The following is a 22,573-nucleotide window of genomic DNA, read 5'->3' as shown; positions in this document are numbered from 1 at the left end:
AGTTAGGCTTCAGCAATATATGAATCGAGAACTTCCAGATGTTCAAGATGGGTTTAGAAAAGGCAGGGGAACCACAGATCAAATTGCCAGGATTCACTGGCTCATGGAGAGGGCAAGGGAATTCTAGAAAAACATCTACCTCTGCTTCATTAACTAAACTAAAGACTCTGTATGGATCACAAAAAACTGGAAAATTCTTAGAGATGGGACCTCCTTACCTGTCCCCTGTCTCACTTCTTGCAGGCTAGTAAGCAACAGTTAGAACTGAACATGGGAAAATGGTTCAAAACTGGGAAAGGAGGACAACAAGGCTGTATACTGTCACCTTGCTTACTTAACTTATATGCAGAGTACATCATGTGAAATGCCGGACTGGAAGAATCATAAGCTAGAACCAAGACTGCTGGGAGAAATATCAACAACCTCAGATATGCAGACGATCCCACTCCAATGGCATAAAGTATAGAGGAACTGAAGAGCTTCTTGATAAGGGTGAGAGAGTGAAAACGCTGGCTTGAAACTCAATATTAAAAAAACTAAACTCATGGCATCTGGTCCCAACACTTCATGGCAAATAGAAGGGGGGAAAGTGGAAGCAGTGACAGATTTTATTTTCTTGGGCTCCAGAATCACCAGTGTGAATGGTGACTGCAGTCATGAAATTAAAAGGTACTTGCTCCTTTGAAGGAAAGCTATGACAAACCTAGGCAACATATTAAAAAGCAGAGGCATCACTTTGCTGACAAAGGTCCATATAGTTAAAGCTATGGTTTTTCCAGCAGTTATGTAAAGACATGAGAGTTGGACCATAAAGAATGTTGAGCACTGAAGAATCAATAATCAGTGCTTTCAAATTGTGGTGCTAGAGAAGACTCAAGAGAGTCCCCTGGACTGCAAGGAAATCAAACCTGTCAATCCTAAAGCAAATCAATTCTCAATATTCATAGGAAGGACTGATGCTGAAGCTCCAATACTTTGGCCACCTGACATAAATGAATCATTGGAAATGACTCTGATGCTGAGAAAGGTTGAAGGCAAAAGGAGAAGGGAGCAGCAGAGAACGAGATGGTTAGATAGTACCACTGACTCAGTGGACATGAATCTGAGCAAACTCCAGGAGACAGTGGAGGACAGAGGAGGTTGGTGTGCTGCAGTCCACTGGGTCACAAAGAGTTGGACACAACAACATATACATAATCATATATATATATGTGCATATATATAAACATACATATATGCTTATGTAACAAATATATTCATTGCTGTTATTTGAATATATATAACTGCAAAAGTAACTGCAGTTGGTGCAAAGAAGTGGGGTTCAAAAGTGCTTGGTTCAAAAATAATTGCGGTTCACTGATCCTAAAGTCAACCACAATTACTTTTGAACCTCAATTACTTTTGCACCAACTAGCAATTACTTTTGCTCCAACAGCAATTACCTTTGCACCAATCTAATAATTTGATCTGCGAGATCATTTGAGAATAAGAAAAATAAAAGTTTTAATTTCACCTTCACTTATTCATACACTAAAGCTCTTCCTTATTTTAAATGCAGATCCAAGTAACTCCTGGTGACTCAGATGGTAAAGAATCCGTGTGCAATGAGGGAGACCTGGGTTCAATCCCTGACTTGGGAAGATCTCCCAAAGGAGGGCATGGCAACCCACTCCAGTATTCTTGCCTGGAGAATCCCACTGGACAAAGAAGTCCACGGGGTCTCAAAGAGTCAGACAAACCTGAGTGACTAAGCATAGCAACAAGTAGTTAACTAATACCATTTTCCTTCTCACAAAGACTTGGTTTACCATTTCTTGAAAACAGAGTCAAATGGCAACAAATTTCCTTGACTTTTGATAAAGTTTTTATACCTCCTTCACTTTTAAGGATAATTTGAAAGGGTACAAAATTCTAGGATTATTTTTTAACTCTCAACACTTGAAATATTTCACTCCACTCTTACCTTGCTTACATTGTTGCTGAAAAGAAGTCTGGTGTAATTCTGATCCTTGCTTCTCTATAACAGGGCAGTTTTTTCCTTTATGTTCTTCCAAGAGTTTAAAAAATAAATATTATTGAAGTCTAGTTGATTTACAGTGTTGTGTTTGTTTCAGGTGTAAAGCAAAGTGAATCTGTTATACATATACATATATCCAGTCATTTTTCAATTCTTTTCCCATTTAGGTCTTTACAGAGTATTGAATAGGGTTTCCTGGACTATATGTGTGCTCAGTTGCTCAGTTGTGTCCAGTTCTTTGTGACCCCATGGACTGTGGCCTGTCAGGCTCCCCTGTCCATGGGATTTCCCAGGCAGGAATGGTGGAGTGGATTGCCATTTTCTTTTTCAGGGGATCTTCCTGACCCAGGGATTGAACCCGCATCTCCTTCACTGGCAGAGGGCTGCTCTACCACTGAGCCACCTGGGAAGCCCCGTGCTATACAGTAGGTGGTTATTAGTCATCTATTTCACATATACTAGTGTGTATGTGTCAATCCTACTCTCCCAAATCATCTTTCCCTCCCTGCTTTCCCCACTAGTAACTGTAAGTTTGTTTTCTGCATCTGTGACTCTCTATTTCATAAACAAGTTCACTTGTATCCATTTTTAAGATTCCACATATAAGAGATATACAATACTTGTCTTTTTCTGTCTGACTTACTTCACTCAGTATGACAATCTCTAGGTCCATATGTTCCTGCAATGGCATTATTTCATTCTTTTTCATGGTTGAGTAAATTACACTGTATACTGCCTCGAGGCTCCCCTGTCCATAGCATTCTCCAGGCAAGAATACTGGAGTGGGCAGTCATTCCCTTCTCCAGTGATTTTCCTGACCCAGGGACCAAACCTGGGTCTCCCACATTGCAGGCAGATTCTTTTACTGTCTGAGCTACCAAGGAAGCCCAGATATGCCCCACGTGTTTTTACCTACTCCTCCGTAGTGGACATTTAGGTTGATTCTGTGTCCTGGCTACTATAAAGAGTGCTATGATGAACACTGGGACGCATGTATCTCTTTCAAGACTTTTCTACCTTTGGTTTTGTGAAGTTTGGATATTAAATGTCTAGATGCAGGTTTTTGTTCTTTGTTTTTGGTGTTTATCCTGTCTGGTATTCTCTGAGCTTCCTAGACCCGTGGTTTAGTGCATATTAATTTGGAAAAATTCTTAGTCATTATGGCTTCAAATATTGCTTCTGATCCTTTCTGTGTTTCTTTTCTTTCTGGTAGTCCCATTTCACAAATGTTAAACCTTTTGTCATTGTTTCCCATTTCTTGAATATTCTGTTTTCTTTTTTTTCAGTTTTGTAAGTTTCTCCTGCTGTGTCTTTAAGCTAAGGATTCTCTCCTTAGCTGTGTCTAGTAGAGAATTCTTCATCTGTTACCATGTTTTTGATTTCTAGCATTTGTGTTCAATTCTTAGAATTTACATCTCTCTGCTTACATTATCCATGGGTTCCTTCAAGTTGTCTACCTTTCATTAAAACCCTTAGCGTATCATCATAGTATTTAAAATTCCTGGTCCAATAATTCCAACATTCCTTCCATATCTCGTTCTGGTTCTGACGTTTGTTTAGTCACCTCAAACTGGCTTGTTTTTGCCTTTCAGTATGTCTAGCAATTTTTCTGTTGAAAGGAAGACAAAGCACTGGGAAAGAGAAACTGCAGCAAGTAGTCTTACAGTAACGGAGTGCTCAGGAGTGCAGGGGTGGGAGCCTTGTATGGTCCTATGAGCAGGTCGCAGTGTTTCGGTGAACATGTGCCCCTGGGCCACGAGCTCCATCATACTCCTCAGTGTCTTCCTCCCCTTAGGCTGAACGGGATGCCGAGGGAGCTGGAGTCGGCTACTACACTTTCCTCGGGTAGCTTCTGATCCAGTAGGTTAGGCTCTGGTAAAATAATTTCCCCTGAAGGCTGGCCTTGTTAAGAACAGAATGCTCTGAAATATTTTAAAATGGTTCCTTTGCCCCTCAACCCCACGAGAAGCATGCAGGGATTTTTCTCCAATAACCACAGTGAGGACCTGGGATAACTGCTGAAGTTAATGTCACAAAAGTGTGGAAGCCTCCCTATGACTGGGTCCTCCTGGAGTTTTTTCTTTCTCATATTTGCCTACAGTGAGTTTATAGCATTAATCAATTGCAGTTTAGGTTCCTGTGGTGATTTCCCTTTGTAGGTCTCTGCTCTAGTAAACTGTGATTTTCTGAATCTCCCTAAATATTGCTCCTATTTTAGGTGTAGCTATTTGTCATGTAACCCCAATTTTCTGATGGATCCAGAAAATTGGGGTTATATGACAAATAGAAAAGTTGTTGATTTTTCAGTTTGTTCAGTTTTTAACTTTTTAGGACAGAGTGGTGACTTTTATTAGTAACTCCTTACATGTCAGGCAGAAACTGAAAGTTTTCCTTCGATTTAATTTTTTCTTGTTTTATTTTTCCTTCTATGTATTCCTATATTTTCATTTCTTTCTTCAACTCCTTGCAAGTTAGTCCTCATTTCTGGCGTGATTTTGTCTTTTCCTTGAATTTCTTTCTTGAGTTCTATCAATTCTTATTTTACATCATCTTACTGCTTTACCATCTCTCCTCAGAGTTCCATTATTTCTGCATTGTGAATATATTGCATAATTAAGTTACAAAATTAACGCTGAAAAGTGCTGCACTTTTTCTCCATCTTGTAGTAGAATTTTCTTGCTATGTTTTCTTTTGCTGACAAACTCTGATTTTTTAATTTTTTCTAATATTATGTAAATAATTGATCTTTTCCTTAAATTTGAAACAGATGGGTTTTTCTGGATCAAATATTAATAGGAAGAGTCTCTAGAAGAGGAAGATGGTGAGAGTGGCTTCCATCAGAAAGCCATCTTCTTTTTAGGTAAGGAACAGTTTACTTAATAAATGATGACTTTGGGTGGCCAGCTTTCCTTTGACTCTCATCTTTTTTGTTTCAGAAGGCACCTACCATTGATGTTTCCCTCCTTCCTACACATTAGCAGTGTCACCAGGAATGCGGCTTCTGCTTTCTAAGTTAATCCTTTTTTTCAGAATAGTGCTTTGTTAGAAAGTCTATAAAACCTGTGTTCCCCATATAACCAGATACCTTTCTTCTCCGCTTTGTCCAGCATTACCTGCCCACTTTTCACTCAGATGTGCCCTCCAAGTTTCCCCTCAGGCTGTGTCTCCCTCCTGCTGGGAAGGATCACTTGTGGGGAGTGACAGCACAGATTTTGCCAGCCCTGGATCCTTTGTCTTTCTTCCCCTGCTCTACCAATGCTCTTTCCATAGTCATTCTGGATGGTATTTGTTTTTAACCCTGTATTATTTGTGTATACTCTCTATCTCATATTTTGCTAAAGAGATAAATTTTGAATGGTTCAATTATTCTTCTTATATTGTACAGTTTTAGGAGACAAAGTCAGGGAGGTGTGGGTCTAAGTGGATTCCATACTGCTACATGAACCCCAAAGCCCTAAATATTATTTGAAATCATTCAAGCCAAATACTTCCATGATAATTCTCAGTGATCCCCCAAAATGACAACAATTGGGGATTTTTAAAAAACAATGATTCTTAGAATCATACCCTCTGAGTTCCTGATATAACTGTCCTGGAATGGAGTCTCTGTTTATTATAAAGCTCTCCAGATAATTCTGATACATAGCCAATTTGGGGCCTAACAATAATGGAGTTAAAACCTCTTTTCAACAAGAAGAAATGCTTTAAGTAAAAGACTTCATAGGGGGAAACCTGTACTAACTGATTTTTCCTTTCAAAATAACTGTATTCTTTGTATTTTACTTCAAGTTAGCCAAAATTATTTAACTTTATATTTAGGATAAATTTCTTTGGCTCTGTAAGAGAACTAGCTCCATGTCTGTCTAGGTATAAAAGTTTGAAAAATTCAATTCTATTGTTACTATGTAATATTGTAGTCACAATAGGCAAATAATAAATAAAGCATAACATAGAGTACACATGTAAACACAAATAAAGAGATCATGGCCATCATATTTGGGTGTCACTTGAAAAACAAGTACCAGTTCCTGGCGACCCCAACATTACACTTGTGTCCATGCTGTTTACTGATTAAACTATAAAAATTTAGCAAGAAAAGACTATACATTTACATGTGAATTAGCATTAACAATAATCAAACTGTGTTTCTAATCCCTCAAAACAAGGTCTGTCCAGCAAAACAGACACAGATGTAAAGAACAGTCTTTTGGACTCTGTGGGAGAAGGCAAGGGTGGGATGATTTGAGAGAATAGCACTGAAACATATATATTATCATATGTGAAACAGATCGCCAGTCCAGGTTCGATGCATGAGACAGGGTGCTCAGGGCCGGTGCACTGGGATGACCCTGAGGGATGGGATGGGGAGGGAGGTGGGAGGGGGGGTTCAGGATGGGGGACACATGTACACCCATGGCTGATTCATGTGAATGTATAGCAAAACCACTACAATATTGTAACTAGCCTCCAATTAAAATAAATAATTTTAAAAAAAAAACCACCAAAGTCTGTCTCATTTCTATTCCCTAGATAGCTATTATAATGTATGACACCATGGTAAATAATAAAAAGAATATAAAGATTAGTTAAGGCAAACTGATTTTGAAATTAAAATTTTTGATGTGAAGTGTTACTACTGGTTGCTTGCTTAATTATAATTATCAAAATAAAAATCTTTATGTGTACAAATGATTTAAATGAGTACAAATAGAAGGTTAAATCATTGATAACTATAAGGCCAGAAAAGTCACACAAATTTGGCTTGTCGCAAAGAACAAAGACATAGAAGCAAACGAAGAAAAACAGGCCTTAGAGCAGGTCTGTTCTCATACATTTAAAAAAAATCAGACATATATTAGGTCAGGTAATTAATGTTACAAAAATGACATACTAACTTCATATGACATTTAAACTTCAAGCAGAAAGAATTTCTTTAGAAATAAAACTACAGGCCTGGAAGGAACATGTGGCCCAGAATGGAAGCAGTTGGGGCTCAGGACAGGTAGGCAAGTGTTTAAGAATATTAATGTCCAGGAGACCTTCAAATGGCAGACGAATAAGATGGGGAGATCACCTTTCCTCCAACAAACACATCAAAAATTCATCTGCATGGGGCACAACTTCTACAGAACAACTTCTGAACATTAGCAGAAGACAGACATCCAAAAAGATATGTCAATCTTATCTTTGAGATAAGAAAAGAATGAGGTACAGCAAAGGATAAAGATAAAGAAAGAGACAAAGGATTTTGAGGTGGGGACCAGCACCCCGTGGAGGGAGTCACGAAGGAGGAACAGTTCCCACACGCTCGGAAACCCCTCATGGGAGGGCTCAGGGGAACCCTTGGACTCTCAGAGGGGAATCCAACAACAGGTGCTCAGAAGGCAAAACCGAGATACTTCACCACAGAGATCTTGCCAAACAGCCCTTCCCAGTCGAGAAGTGGCCTGAATGCATGCCACAGTGAGTGGAGGCTGGGTATCAAGGCTCAGGCTTTGGGGGTCGGACTCCAGAGAGGGGATTGGGGTTGACTACCATGAAGATACTCTGATGAGGTTAGTATGATACAGCTAAGGGAGTTCAGGGAAAAGCCTGGGCCTGCTAGAGAAGCAAGAGATCATTGCTGCAGGAAAGCTCCAACTCCCCACGCTCATGGAATGCAGGACCCCATCTTCACAAGTGCCAGAGGGAAAAGGAGACAGCGGCGGTCAGGGACTCCAGAAACAGAAAATCTGGCAGGAGAGCCAGATGCAGAAATAGACGCAACTGCAGTTTGCGATACCAGAGGGGGAAACGTGGGATACGTGACTGCTGCCAGGCCAGTGTGGGGGCCAGAAGCGGTGGACAGGAAGCCACTATGGTCTCGACCCCAGGGGCTGCAACTGCCACCAACCTGTGAGAGGGCACAGGTCACTGCCCACACTTTCCTGGAGGCCTGAGCAGCTTGGCATGGCCCACAACCTGAGGCCAATTCCCCTGGGGAAGGGCACGACCTTCCTTAGAGTGTGGCGACTTCCTGCAGATCTCAGCCTCAGTGGGCACTCCCCACACACCCCAAATGTGTCTGCCGTACCCCTCCCTTTCCCCAGTCCAGCTGAACAAGGGAGCCCTAGTAAGCTGCTATTTTTGTTCCCTCATGTCTAGGTGGAAAACAGACACGAGGGAGGCCTACAAGCAGAGGCAGGGGCTAAACCAGATCAGAGAACCAGGGGCTGTGTGAGCAACAGAGAGAAGGGAGAACAGCTCTTACAGCTACAGGTGCAGCAGATTAAATCCCCACAATCAGCCCAAAATTGTAGGCTCTAGGGGCAACTGTGGACGCTGGGAACAAGCAAAGCAACTACTGAGTAAGGCAAAATCTGTGTTTGAGCTGACATTACACTGCCCACAACAGGTCCAAAGACCTTTCCAGAAATGTTGGAAGACTTTCTGAGTATGTAGATCAACCACAGCACACTGTATGAAGAGGAAAATAAGGAATTAGTACAACATTCTTCTAGCTATCACTCTATATATTTTTCTTTTTCATATTGTTCTAATGATGGTCTTTCTTTATTAAACCTTTAATTGTTATTTTTTTTATGAACTACTTTTGCCTTTGTTCAAACATCTTGTTTTTAAATGAATTCATTCTATTTTTTCCTGTTTTTACAATACTCTTTAGTTATATTACATTTTTTCCATGTTTTTTACTTTCTATTTGTGCTAGTCTGCTGCTGCTGCTGCTAAGTCGCTTCAGTCATGTCTGACCCTGTACAACCCCATAGATGGAGCCCACCAGGCTCCTCTGTCCCTGGGATTCTCCAGACAAGAATACTGGAGTGGGTTGCCATTGCCTTCTCCACTGTGCACTGATTTTCACATATAGATTTGTTTAATGGCTTGATTACTCTCTTTGTTTTCGACTCTTGTTTTTCTCTTTTTCTTTTCATCTCTTTTTTCTTGCTCTTTTCTCAAGATAAGTGTGTGAGTTTCTTTGGGTGTTCTTGGCTGTGCTTTAACCATTAGTCTTGGGGGTTTGTGTTCTGTGCTGTGTGGCCTGTGACGTCTTGGAGCTACATTAAGGGGCTGGGCCTTAACCCCTGAGATGGGAGACCCGAGTACAGGACTCAGGACCAAAACACCTTCCAACCATGGAACGTTAATCACCAAGAGCTCTTCCAAAGGTCTCTCAACACTAAGACCAAGCCTTACCCCAAAGCAAGCAATCTTCAATACCAGACACCTCAAGCAAAACCTCCAGCAAAATAGGAACTCACATTTGCCCATTATCAGACAGGCTGCCTAAAGCCATAACAAGCCCAGAGAAACCCCAAAATACACTACTGGATATGGCACTACCCTTCAGGGAGACAAAACACAGTTCCACCACCAACAAGAACACAGGCACAGGTCCCCAACACTAGGAAACTCCACAAGTCACTGGCCCAACCCCAGCCATGTGGGGGGGAAACCCTGACAAATAAGAGGAACTACTACCTTCAAGCCTACCAAAAGGAGACCTCAAAAGCAATAAATTAAACTAAATGAAAAGAAAGAGAAACATGAAGCAGATAAAGGAAAATGGTAAAAACCCACAAGACCAAACAAATGAAGGAGAAATAGGTAGTCTTCCTGAAAAAGAATTCAGAGCGATGATAGTAAAGATATCCAAAATCATGGTAACAAAATGGATGCACAGGTAAATAGAATGGAACACAGATCTAGAATATATGAAAAATGTTTACCAATGACCTAGAAGAAATAAAGACTAGAAAGCCAGCAGCAAACAACACAATAACTGAGATTAAAAATACTCTGGAGGGAACCAACAGCAGAATAACTGAGGCAGAAGAACAGATAAGTGAACTTGAATATAGAATGGTGGAAATAACTGAAGCAGAACAGGACAAAGGAAAAAAAATTAAAGAAATAGCAACACTCCAGAGAACTCTGAGACAATATTTAGTGCACCAATATTCAAATTATAGGCATCCCAGAAGAAGAGAAAAAGAAAGGGTATGAGAAAATATTTGAGAATATTATAGTCAAAAACTTCCCAACATAGGAAAGGAAATAGCTACCCAAGTCCAAGGAGACCAGAGAATCCCATAAAGGATAAACCCAAAGAGAAACACACCAGGACATATATTAGTCAAACTAATGAAAATTAAACACAAAGAAAAAATATTAAAAGCAGAAAGGAAATGGCAATAAATAACATACAAGGATATCCCTGTAAGGCTAATAGCTGATCTTTCAACAGAAACTCTACAAGTCAGAGGGAGTAGCAGGATATACTTAAAAGTGAGGAAAGGGAAAAAACCTACAACCAACATTACTCTATCCAGCAAGAATCTCATCAGATCCAAAGGAGATATTAAAAGCTTTACAGAAGCAAAAGTGAAGAGAATTCAGCACCACCAAACCAGCTTTAACAAATGCTAAGAAAACTTCTCTAGATAGGAAACACGAGAGAAACAAAAGTCCTACAGGGAAAAAAACCTCAAAGAAAAAAAGTAAATGGTAATAGGATCATATACATCAATAATTACCATAACTGTAAGTGGATTAAATGCCCCAGTCAAAACACACAGATTAGCTGAATGGACACAAAAACAAGACCCTTATATATGCTGTTCACAAGGGAATAACCTCAGATCTAGAAACACATAAAGACTGAAAGTGAGGGGCTGGAAAAAGATATTCCATGCAAATTGAAAACAAAAGAAAGTGGGAGTAGCAATATTCACATCAGATAAAATGGGCTTTAAATACACACCATTACAAGAGACAAGGAAGGACACCACATCATTATCAAAGGTGGTAATATCTTGGATATTACCACGAAGAACAAGATATAACAATTATAAATATATATCCACCCAACACTGAAGCACTGCAATACATAGGCAAAAGCTAACTATTAAAGGGGAAATCGACAGTAACTCAATAATAGTGGGAGACTTTAACCACTCACACCAATGGACAGACCATCTAGATAGAAAATTAATAAGGAAACACAAGCTTTAAATGATATATTGGACTAGTTGGACCTAATTGATATCTACAGGGCACTTCATCCAAAAACAGTAGATTCCACTTTTTTCTCACTTTTTTCCTGAACATTCTCCAGGATAGATCACATCTTGGGTCACAAATCAAGCTTTGGTAAATTTTAAAAACTGGAATCATCTCAAGATCTTTTTGACCACAATGCTATAAAATTAGATGTGAACTACAAGGGGAAAAAAAACTATAAAAATCACAAACAAATGGAGGTTAAACAAAATGCTTCTGAGTAATGAAGAGATCGCTGAAGAAAGCCAAAGAGACGATCAAAAAATACTTAGAAGCAAATGACAATGAAAACGTGACAACTCAAAACCTATGGGATGCAGTAAAAGCTGTGCTAAGAGGGAAGTATATAGCAACACAATCCTATCTCAAGAAACAAGAGAAAATTCAAATAAACTACTTAACCCCACACCTAAAGCAACTAGAAAAAGAACAAAAAAAACCCCAAAGTTAGTAGAAGGAAAGAAATCATGAAGATCGGAGCAGAAATAAGTTAAAAAGAAATGAAGGCAACAAAAGCAACGATCAATAAAACTAAAGGCTGGTTCTTTAAATGATAAAAAAAAATTGACATACCATTCAGTTCAGTTCAGTTCAGTAGCTCAGTCGTGTCCGACTCTTTGCGACCCCATGAATCACAGCACGCCAGGCCTCCCTGTCCATCACCAACTCCCGGAGTTCATTCAGACTCACGTCCATCGAGTCAGTAATGCCATCCAGCCATCTCATCCTCGGTCGTCCCCTTCTCCTCCTGCCCCCAATCCCTCCCAGCATCAGAGTCTTTTCTAATGAGTCAACTCTTCTCATGAGGTGGCCAAAGTATTGGCGTTTCAGCTTTAGCATCATTCCTTCCAAAGAAATCCCAGGGCTGATCTCCTTCAGAATGGACTGGTTGGATCTCCTTGCAGTCCAAGGGACTCTCAAGAGTCTTCTCCAACACCACAATTCAAAAGCATCAATTCTTCGGCACTCAGCCTTCTTCACAGTCCAACTCTCACATCCATACATGACCACTGGAAAAACCATAGCCCTGACTAGACGGACCTTAGTCGGCAAAGTAATGTCTCTGCTTTTGAATATGCTATCTAGGTTGGTCAAACTTTTCTTCCAAGGAGTAAGTGTCTTTTAATTTCATGGCTGCAGTCACCATCTGCAGTGATTTTGGAGCACAAAAACTAAAGTCTGACACTGTTTCCACTGTTTCCCCATCTATTTGCCATGAAGTGATGGGACCGGATGCCATGATCTTCGTTTTCTGAATGGTGAGCTTTAAGCCAACTTTTTCACTCTCCACTTTCACTTTCATCAAGAGGCTTTTTAGTTCCTCTTCACTTTCTGCCATAAGGGTGGTGTCATCTGCATATCTGGGGTTATTGATATTTCTCCTGGCAATCTTGATTCCAGCTTCTGCTTCTTCCAGTCCAGCATTTCTCATGATGTACTCTGCATATAAGTTAAAGAAGCAGGGTGATAATATACAGCCTTGATGTACTCCTTTTCCTATTTGTAACCAGTCTGTTGTTCCATGTCCAGTTCTAACTGTTGCTTCCTGACCTGCATACAGATTTCTCAAGAGGCAGGTTAGGTGGTCTGGTATTCCCATCTCTCTCAGAATTTTCCACAGTTTATTGTGATCCACACAGTCAAAGGTTTTGGCATAGTCAATAAAGCAGAAATAGATGTTTTTCTGGAACTCTCTTGCTTTTTCCATGATCCAGCGGATGTTGACAATTTCACCTCTGGTTCCTCTGCCTTTTCTAAACTCAGCTTGAACATCAGGAAGTTCACGGTTCACATACTGGTGAAGCCTGGCTTGGAGAATTTTGAGCATTACTTTACTAGCATGTGAGATGAGTGCAATTGTGCGGTAGTTTGAGCATTCTTTGGCATTGCCTTTCTTTGGGATTGGAATGAAAACTGACCTTTTCCAGTCCTGTGGCCACTGCTGAGTTTTCCAAAATGCTGGCATACTGAATGCAGCACTTCCCAGCATCATCTTTCAGGATTTGAAATAGCTCAACTGGAATTTCATCACCTCCATTAGCTTTGTTCGTAGTGCTGTTTTCTAAGGCCCACTTGACTTCACGTTCCAGGATGTCTGGCTCTAGGTGAGTGATCACACCATCGTGATTATCTAGGTCATGAAGATCTTTTTTGTACAGTTCTTCTGTGTATTCTTGCCACCTCTTCTTAATATCTTCTGCTTCTGTTAGGTCCTTACCATTTCTGTCCTTTATTGAGCCCATTTTTGCATGAAATGTTCCCTTGGTATCTCTAATTTTCTTGAAGAGATCTCTAGTCTTTCCCATTATGTTGTTTTCCTCTATTTCTTGCATTGATCGCTGAGGAAGGCTTTTTTATCTCTCTGTGCTCTTGCTATTCTTTGGAACTCTACATTCAGATGGGAATATCTTTCCTTTTCTCCTTTGCTTTTTGCTTTTCTTCTTTTCACAGCTATTTGTAATAAAAGACATCCAATAGCCAAAGCAATCTTGAAAAAGAAGAATGGAGCTGGAGGAATTAACTTTTCTCACTTTAGACTTTACTGCAAAGCTACAGTCATCAAGACAGTGTGGCATTTTCACAAAATAGAATATAGACCAATGGAGCAGGTTAGAGACCCCAGAGATAAACCCACGCACCTATGGACGCCTTGTCTGTGACAACAGAGGCAAGAACATACGCTGCAGAAAAGAAAGTCTCTTCAATAAACAGTGCTGGGAAAACTGGACAGCTACATGCAGAAGAATGAAACTAGAACATCTCCTAATATCACACACAAAAATAAACTCAAAATGGATTAAAGACTTAAATAGTAAGGCCAGAAACTATAAAACTCTTAGAGGAAAACATAGGCAATACACTTTTTGACAAGATCATAGCAAGATCCTCTTTGATCCACTTCTGAGAGTAATAGAAATTAAAAAAAAAAAAACACAAGTAAGACATAATTAAATTTACAAGCTTTTTGCACAGAAAAGGAAACAATAAAGAAGATTAAAAGACAATCCTGAGAATGGGAGAAAATAACTGCAAATGAAATAACTGACAAAAGACTAATCTCCAAAATATATAAGCAGGTCATATAGTTCAATATCAGAAAAACAAGGCCCCATCAAAAACTGGGCAGAAGGCCTAAACAGACATTTCTCCAAAGAAGACATCCAGATGGTATCATTGGAGAAATGCAAATCAAAACGACAATGAGGCCTCACCTCACACCAGTCAGAACGGCCATCATCCAAAACTGTAGAAGCAAGAAATGCTGGAGACGATGCGGAGAGAAGGGAGCCCTCTTGCACTGTTGGTGGGAATGTAAACTGATACAGTTACTATGGAGAACAGAGATTCCTTAATAAACTAGGGATACATCTACCATATGAACCAGCAACACCACCACCACTGGGCATATATTTAAGAAAACCATAATTCAAAAAGACACACGTACCTGTGTTCACAGCAGTACTATTTACAATAGCTTAGACAAGGAAGCAACTTAGATGTTCATTAACAGAAGAATGGATAAAGAAGACGTGGTACATATATACAAAAGAACATAATTCAGCCGTAAATAAGAATGAATTTGTGTCAGTTCCAGTGAGATGGATGAACCTAGAGCCTGTTATGCTAGATTTTTTTTAATAAATTAAAAAAAAATTACAAAGCATTCATCAATGAAGATAGTTCAAAACTTCTTATAAAGTATAAAACATTATCATTTTAAAAGAAAAAAATTCAGATCTAAGTCTTACATATCATAATCCAAAAAGAAAACGTATCAATTACTTATACCCCATAGACTTACCTGTCCAACCAGTATAAGCAGAGCAATCATGTGGATCAGCTGTCTTCAGCCCTTCTTCCATTTGCTGTAGAAGATCTTTAATTTTGGTCTGGATCCGTCTTGTGAAGTTATTAATAATCTGACAACCAAAAGAAGACATAATATTAAATTACAGACGACCAGGATAATGCTGCAGCGGATGGGGAGATCCCCTGGAGAAGGGAAAAGCTGCCCACCCCAGTATTCTGGCCTGGAGAATTCCATGGACTATACAGGCCATGGGGTTGCAAAGAGTTGGACATGACTAGCGACTTTCACTTCACTTCACTTCAAACACTTCAACCAACAGTCTAAGTTGTAAAAACAAACAGATAGAAATTATAACTCCTGGCCCATTTCAATGATTCATTGGTTGGAGCGAGTCTACCTTGTTTTTACGAGGTTAAATTTTAAAATGGGAGCGTGCCCTATATGGATTCTAAGTAACAAGTAGGATCACAAAAAATAAGCTGCAGAAATCAAAGAAAAAAACAAAACAAAAAAAGAGTAAAGAGATGGATTTGACTACACAAACATTTTAATTTAAGTTAAAGAACATAAGATGGTTTAAAAGTCAATGACAAGGGAGGAATATGTACAATATAAAATATTATAAATAAAAGCAGGCTATGTAACAATATAGAAATACACATAAAATTATCAACATACCTTACAAAAAGAAAAAAATCAAATTGCAAGCATATGCAAACATTTTCAATCACTTAGCAATGAATGAATTGAAAATAAATACAAATATTATCAGATTAACAAATAATAAAACATTAAGTTCCAAGGCTCCTAGGAGCTAAGGAAGCAGATATTCTTACTAGAGTGCTGGTGATCTTTCTCAAAGGAAATTTGTCAGTAATTCTTAAAAATCTTATTTATTTTTGGCTGTTCTGGGTCTTTGTCACTGCGCACAGGCCTTCTCTGGTTGTGGTGAGCAGAAGCTACTCTCTAGTTGCTGTGCACAGGCTCCTCACCGTGGTGGTTTCTCTTGTTGCAGAGAATGGGCTCTAGAGCCCGGATTCAGTAGTTGTGGCACGCAGGATTAACTGCCCCACATCACGGGGGCTCTTCCCTGACCAGAGATGGAACCCTTGTCCTCTGCACTAGCAGGCAGATTCTTAACCAATGGATCACCAGGGAAATCCCACATCAATATTCTTAAACATGTAGTTGACAGTGTTGTCCAGATTTTTCTGCCTTTGATGATTTTTGAAAACTCTAGTCACTACATCAATCGCTGAGGTATAACTGTAATTCTCTTTTGGCCCCCTTTAGTGTACTTACAGTTCTATTATTTGACACAGACAAATTAGGACTGTTATGTCTTCTTGACAGGCTTTATCATTAAGAAACATCCCTCCGTGAGGCTACAGGGAAGTTATTTTCATGTTACTGGACAGTTAGGGCTTTCAGGCCAAATTTTACTGAAAGTTGGGATTCTGGACTAAAAGCAACCTTAGAATTATGTTACAACTGTGAAAGCCCCAGAGAATGTGTGTACATTTCAAAGGGGATGAGAGTCCAGAGCAGGAAGACACTTTCCAGTCATAGAACTGAAGACAAAGGAGCCTGGTCTTATCACAGAGAGATTTATTTACATTCCAAAGACTTCACTTTCTGACAAAGGTCCATATAGTCAAAGCTATGGTAGCTTTCCAGTTGTCATGTATGGATGTGAGAGCTGGACAGTAGAAAAGGTTGAGCTCCAAAGAGATGCCTTAGAACTGTGGTGCTGAAGAGAAGACTCTTGAGAGTCCCTTGGACAGCGAGGAGATCAAACCAGTCAATCCTAAAGGAAGTCAACTCTGAACATTCACTGGAAGGACTGATGCTGAAGCTGCAGCTCCAATACTTTGGCCTCCTGCTTCAAAGAGCCAGCTCCTTGGAAAAGACCCTGATGCTGGGAAAGACTGAAGGCAGGAGGAAAAAGGGGCAACAGAGGATGAGATGGTTAGATGGCATCATTGACTCAATGGACATGAGTTAGAGCAAACTCCAGGAGAAAGTAGGACAGGGATGTCCAGTGTGCTCCAGTACATCACGGGGCTGCAAAGAGCTGGACACAACTGAGTGACTGAATAACAGCAATGACAACTTTGATATTTCCGACGAAACCCTCTCAGAAAGGGAAGGAGAGACAGTTGTTTTCTTCCCTTTTATAAAAAGCACAGAAAACTTTACTTTTCTTCATTCTTTGCCTGTAATACAGACTTTGTCTACAAACCTTTGACCTGGGTTTTGCTGACTCAGGATTAGACATGAGACTCAGAACCACTCACTAGTTACTTTCTTTCTCATAAATAATCTCTGATCCAATAATCTCTTGTGTACATTCAGGAAAAACTTAATAAGTATAAATATTAAAAACTAAAGAACAAAAATTAGGCATCTATCCACAAACGGAAGAATTTTCATGTGAGCAGTGGAGCCCAGCACCTTACTCCAAGGGGCTTACAGCAACCCTAGCCCACCAGAGCACTGGGTAATGAGCAGGCAGACTTCAGTGCCAGCTGTGAAACCTACAGGAGACGGAGCCAGGTCCAGCCCCTGAGCTACAGTCTGGGAGTACAGGCAGAACAATGACTCAGCAGTCACCTTCAGATGAGACAGCCTTTGTGGAAATCCATATTTCCAGAGGAGAAGCATCAATATTCCTTTTGAGGACAAGGAAAAGAAGTTTGGATGAGCTGGAGTGGGTAAGAGGAATAGCTGGTCTCTGCCTGCATCACATAATGTAGAGGTACAGCACGTGGCTAAACCGATGGCCCATGATTTCTCCCACAGGGCAAAGGGAGAGCCACTGAGTCCAGTTTCTAAAGGGACAGCCACACTCGTTTAGTACCTAAGTCTGTGCAGGACTCTGCTGAAGAGACTTAATTCTCTCATTTCTCATAATGCATCCGGAGTATCCCAGAGGAAGTCCACGCCTGGGGAGAGGGAGCAAGTCAGAGAGCAGCATGTAAGACTCCCAGAGGCCATTAAAGGAACGTAGTCTCTGCTGATGCATTTTGGACTCTATTAGGAATCACGAAAAATCAAGGAGACATATGTCACCAAAAGATCACAATAATCTTCCAGTAACCAAATCTAAAGACAGGAAAATCTACTATTTACACAATAAAGAATTCAAAATAGCTGTTCTAAGGAAACTCAGCTATAAGAAAACACAGAAAGACAATTCAAAGAAATTAAAAAAAAAAAAAGGATGTGATGAAAATGAGAAATTTAACTAAGAAATAGAAATCACTAAAAAAACATTCTAGAGTTTAAGAGCTGAACAAATGAAATGAGAAATGAAACAGCATCAAAAGCAGGTAGACCACATAGAAAACCGAATCAGTAAAACAGCTAGGGGGACTTCCTGGTGATCCAATGGTTAAGAATCTGCCTTGCAATGCAGGGGACATGGGCTCGGGCCCTGGTCAAAGAACTAAGATCCCATATGCCACGGAGTAGCTAAGCCCTCACACCACTAACTACTGAGCCCCTGTGCTCCAGAGCCTGCAGACCGCAAAGAGAGGGTCTGTGTGCCACAGCAAAAGGACCCGCAGGACTCAGTGGAGACCTTGCATGCTGCATCAAAGACCCAACACAGCCAGATCAAGCAGTGAATAGTCTAAAAATTCTTAAAAAAAAAAAAAAAAGAAAGATAGGAACTTTGAAAGAACTCAGCCTAAAGAGAAAAAAGACTAAAAAAGTGAAGAAAGTCTGAATCATCTATGAAGACATCCTCAAAAACCCAATATCCAAATCATTAGAGTTCCAGAAGGAAAAATGAGGGAAAACAGGGGCAGAAAACTTTTTAAAGAAATAATGGCTGAGAACTTTCCAAATCTGGAAAGAGATCTGGACATCAAATTCATGAAGCTAATAAACAGATTGCCCCATTAAGTCAACCCAAAATGTCCTTCTCCAAGACATTTTATTTAAAAAACAGAAAGTATAAAAAATGAAACACAAAAAAGAAAAACCTAAAGACAGCAAGAAAAAAAGAAAACTGTAACCTACAAAGAACCTCCAATGGGACATCAGTGAATTTCTCAGAACTCTTACAGGCCAGGAGACAGTGGGATGATATATTCAAAATAATGAGAGAAAAAAACAATCAAAAATAATCCACCTGGGAACTTCCCTGGTAGTCCAGTGGCTCTGACCTGTGTTTCCCCTGCTGGGAGAACAGGTTTAATCCTGGGTTGGGTAATTAAAATTCTGCATGCTGCTTGGCATGGTCAAAACTTTAAAAAAATTTTTTAATTAAAAAAAAAAAAAACCCTCCATGTGGCAGAATTATCCTTCAGGCATATAAAGACATTTCCAGACAAAAGATGACGCAATTCATCATCACTAGACCTATCTGACAAGAAATACTGAAAGAAGTTCTTCAAGTTGAAATGAAAGAAGGCTAACCAGTAACATGAAAGAAAAAAGACACAGATAAACATATGGTCAAACTCAGAACCCTGTAATATGATGGTAACACAATGCTACTTTAAAGATTAGAACAAGAGTATCAAAAGTAAACAAAGTTACTATAATTTGCTAATAAATACACAACATAAGAAGGCAAATTATGACATTTAAAAAAACATAAAAGGAGGAAGAGTAAAAGTGGGAAGGTTTTGTATGTGATTGAAGTTAAGCCATTATCAGAGTAAAATAAGTAGTAAATAAGTAGTAAAATCAGAGTAAAATAAGATGTTTTATGTATGTCATGATAACCACAAAGCAAAGAATTTTACTAGATTCCCAAAAGACAAAGATGGAGAGTAAGAAGCATACAACAATGGGAAACCACCATTTCACAAAGGAACCCAGCAAGAATAAAACGGGAACAAGAGAAGTACAAAATAGCCAAAACACAATTAAAAAGATGGCACTAGGAAGCTCTTGTGTTTGTACTCAGTCAGTCATGTCTGACTCTTTGTGACCCTTTAGACTTCAGGCTCCTCTGTCCATGGAATTTTTCAGCCAAGAATATGGGAGTGGGTTGCTATTTCCTCCTCCAGGGGATCTTCCCAGGCATCACACCCAGGTCTCCTGCATTACAGGTGAATTCTTTTCTGCTGATCCATTGAGGAAGCCCAGTAAGTTCTGACATATCCACAATCACTCTAAATATATATAGATTAAACTTCTAATCAAAAGGCAAAGAATGGCTAGATGAATTAAAAAAAAAACAAGATCCAACTATATGCTGCCTACAAAAGACTCACTCTGGCCTTAAGAACACACAGGCTCAAAGTGAAAGGATGGAAAAAGACATTCGACAAGTGGAAACCAGAAGAGAGCAGTAGCTGTATTTATACCAGACAAATGATCTTAAGTGAAAAACAGTCACCTGAGACAATGGTCCTTCTATAAAGGGGTCAATTCCTGAAGAAGACATTACCAATTAGCAATAGTAATACAAATGCACTCAACACCAGAGCAACTAAATACATGAAGCAAATACTAACAAAGCTAAAAGGTGAAACCGACAGTAATACAACAGTTATAGGTAACTACACCACCACACTGGACAGGTCATCCAGTCAAAAAGTCAAGAGAACACTGGACTTGAATCATACATTAGACCAAATGAACCCAACAGACACATATAAGACATTCAGTCTGACAACAACAGAATACACATTCTTCTCAAGTACACACAGAATACTCTTAGTGGTAGATCAGATGACTGGCCACAAAATAGGTCTTACTACATTTAGAAGAGTGCAACCATACTATGTAACTTCTGTGCTCGTGTTCAGCTGCGCAGTTGTGTCTGACTCTGTGACCCCACGGAGCCCAAGGAGCCTACCAGGCTCCTCTGCTCATAGACTTTTCCAGACAAGAATCCTGCAAGTGGGTTGCCAATTCCTCCTCCAAGTTTTCTGACACTGGCATAAAAATGGAAATCAACAACAAGGGGGAAGTGCAAAATCCACATATATGAGGAATTTAAATAATATACTCCCAGATGACCAATGTCAAAGAAATCAAAAGGGAAATCAAACAATACCTTGAAACAAATGACAACTGAAACACAACATTACCAAAACTATACGATGCTGCAAAAGCAGTTCTAAGAGAGAAGTTTATAATGATAGATCCCTATAGGAAGGAAAAAGAAAAATCTTAAATAAATAACCTAGCTTTACACCTCAAAGTGAAAGTGGTAGTCGCTCAGCCATGTTCAACTCTTTGTGATCCCACGGACTGTAGCCCGCCTGGCTTCTCTATCCATGAAATTCTCCAGGCAAGAATAATGGAGTGGGTTACCACTTCCTTCTCCAATGGATCTTCCCAACCCAGGAACTGAACCCTGGTCTCCCACATTGCAGACAGATTCTTTACTGTCCAAGCCACCAGGGAGGAAATTAGCAAAAGAATAAACCAAACTCAAAATTAACAGAAGATAGGAAATAACAAAGATCACAGCAAAAATACATGAGATAGAAACTCTAGAAATACCAGAAAAGATTAACAAAACGAAGAGTCGATTTAAAAAAAAAATTTAATTGATAAACCTTTAGCTAAATTAAGAAAAAGAGAAGACAATAAATAAAAACAGAAATAAAAAAATACATTACAAGTGACACCACAGAAACATAGTTTACTCTTGGAAAGCATGGCTCTGAAATGCATCGGTCCACTTATATGCAGACACTTTTCAGTAGTAAATACTACAGCGCTACATAGTCCATGATTGGCTGAATTCAGGGGTGTGAAGGAATCAAGAACATGAAAGGCTGACTATATAAATTATATGCAGATTAACCCCCGTGTTGTTCAAGGGTCGACTCTACCAAGTATCACGAGACTACTATAAACAATTATATGATAACAAAATCGATAACCTAGAAAAATGGATGAATTCCTAGAAACATACAACCAACCAAAGCCAAATCAGGAATAAATAGAAAATATGAGTAGACCAACAATGGATTTGGAGATTGAAATCAGTAATTTAAAACGTCCCAGGAAACAGAACCCCAGAAATATGATGGCTTCACTGGTGAACTGTACAAAACATTTAAAGAATAATTAACACCAATCTTTTCTAAACTTTTCCCAAAAACTGAAGAGGAAGGAAAACTTACAAATGCAAGACCAGCATTACTCTGATTCCTAAGCCAGATAAGCACACTATTCATAACTAATATTCCTGATGAATATGGATGCAAAAATTCTCAACAAGATGTTAGCAAACTGAATTCACAAATACACTAAAAGGATCAATCAACAACTTCAGATATGCAGATGGTACCACTTTAACAGCAGAAAGTAAAGAGGAACTAAAGAGCCTCTTGATGAGGGTGAAAGACGACAATGAAAACTCTGGCTGAAACTCAACATTCAAAAAACTAAACTCATGGCATCTGGTCCCAACAATTCATGTCAAATAGACGGGAGGAAAGTGGAAGCAGTGATAGATTTTATTTTCTTAGGCCCAAAAATCACTACAGATGGTGACTGCAGTCATGAAATTAAAGGACAACTGCTCCATAAAAAGAAAGCTATGACAAAACTAGACAGCATGTTAAATAGCAGGGACACCACTTTGCCAACAAAGGTCCACATAGTCAAAGCTGTGGTTTTTCCAACAGTCATGAACAGATGTGAGAGTTCAACCATAAAGAAAGCTGAGTGCCTAAGAACTGATGCTTTTAAACTGTGGTGCTGGA

At 39.4% G+C, this 22,573-nt stretch overlaps 1 protein-coding gene across 1 annotated transcript in view; it reads right to left on the bottom strand.

Annotated features, from left to right (window-relative positions):
- The window catches only part of LANCL2 (LanC like 2), a 98,823-nt gene that overhangs the window by 48,476 nt on the left and 27,774 nt on the right, over positions 1-22,573 (bottom strand). The window contains exon 2 of the mRNA XM_040246360.1: positions 14,880-14,997. Coding sequence (XP_040102294.1) covers positions 14,880-14,997 — 118 coding nt within the window. The remainder of the gene's footprint in view (positions 1-14,879; positions 14,998-22,573) is intronic.

The sequence above is a fragment of the Oryx dammah genome, unplaced genomic scaffold (assembly GCF_014754425.2).
Source record: "Oryx dammah isolate SB20612 unplaced genomic scaffold, SCBI_Odam_1.1 HiC_scaffold_9, whole genome shotgun sequence".
Classification (NCBI taxonomy): Eukaryota; Metazoa; Chordata; class Mammalia; order Artiodactyla; family Bovidae; genus Oryx; species Oryx dammah.
The sequence above is the reverse complement of the archived record's forward strand: the minus strand, read 5'-3'. Positions and strand labels throughout refer to the sequence as shown.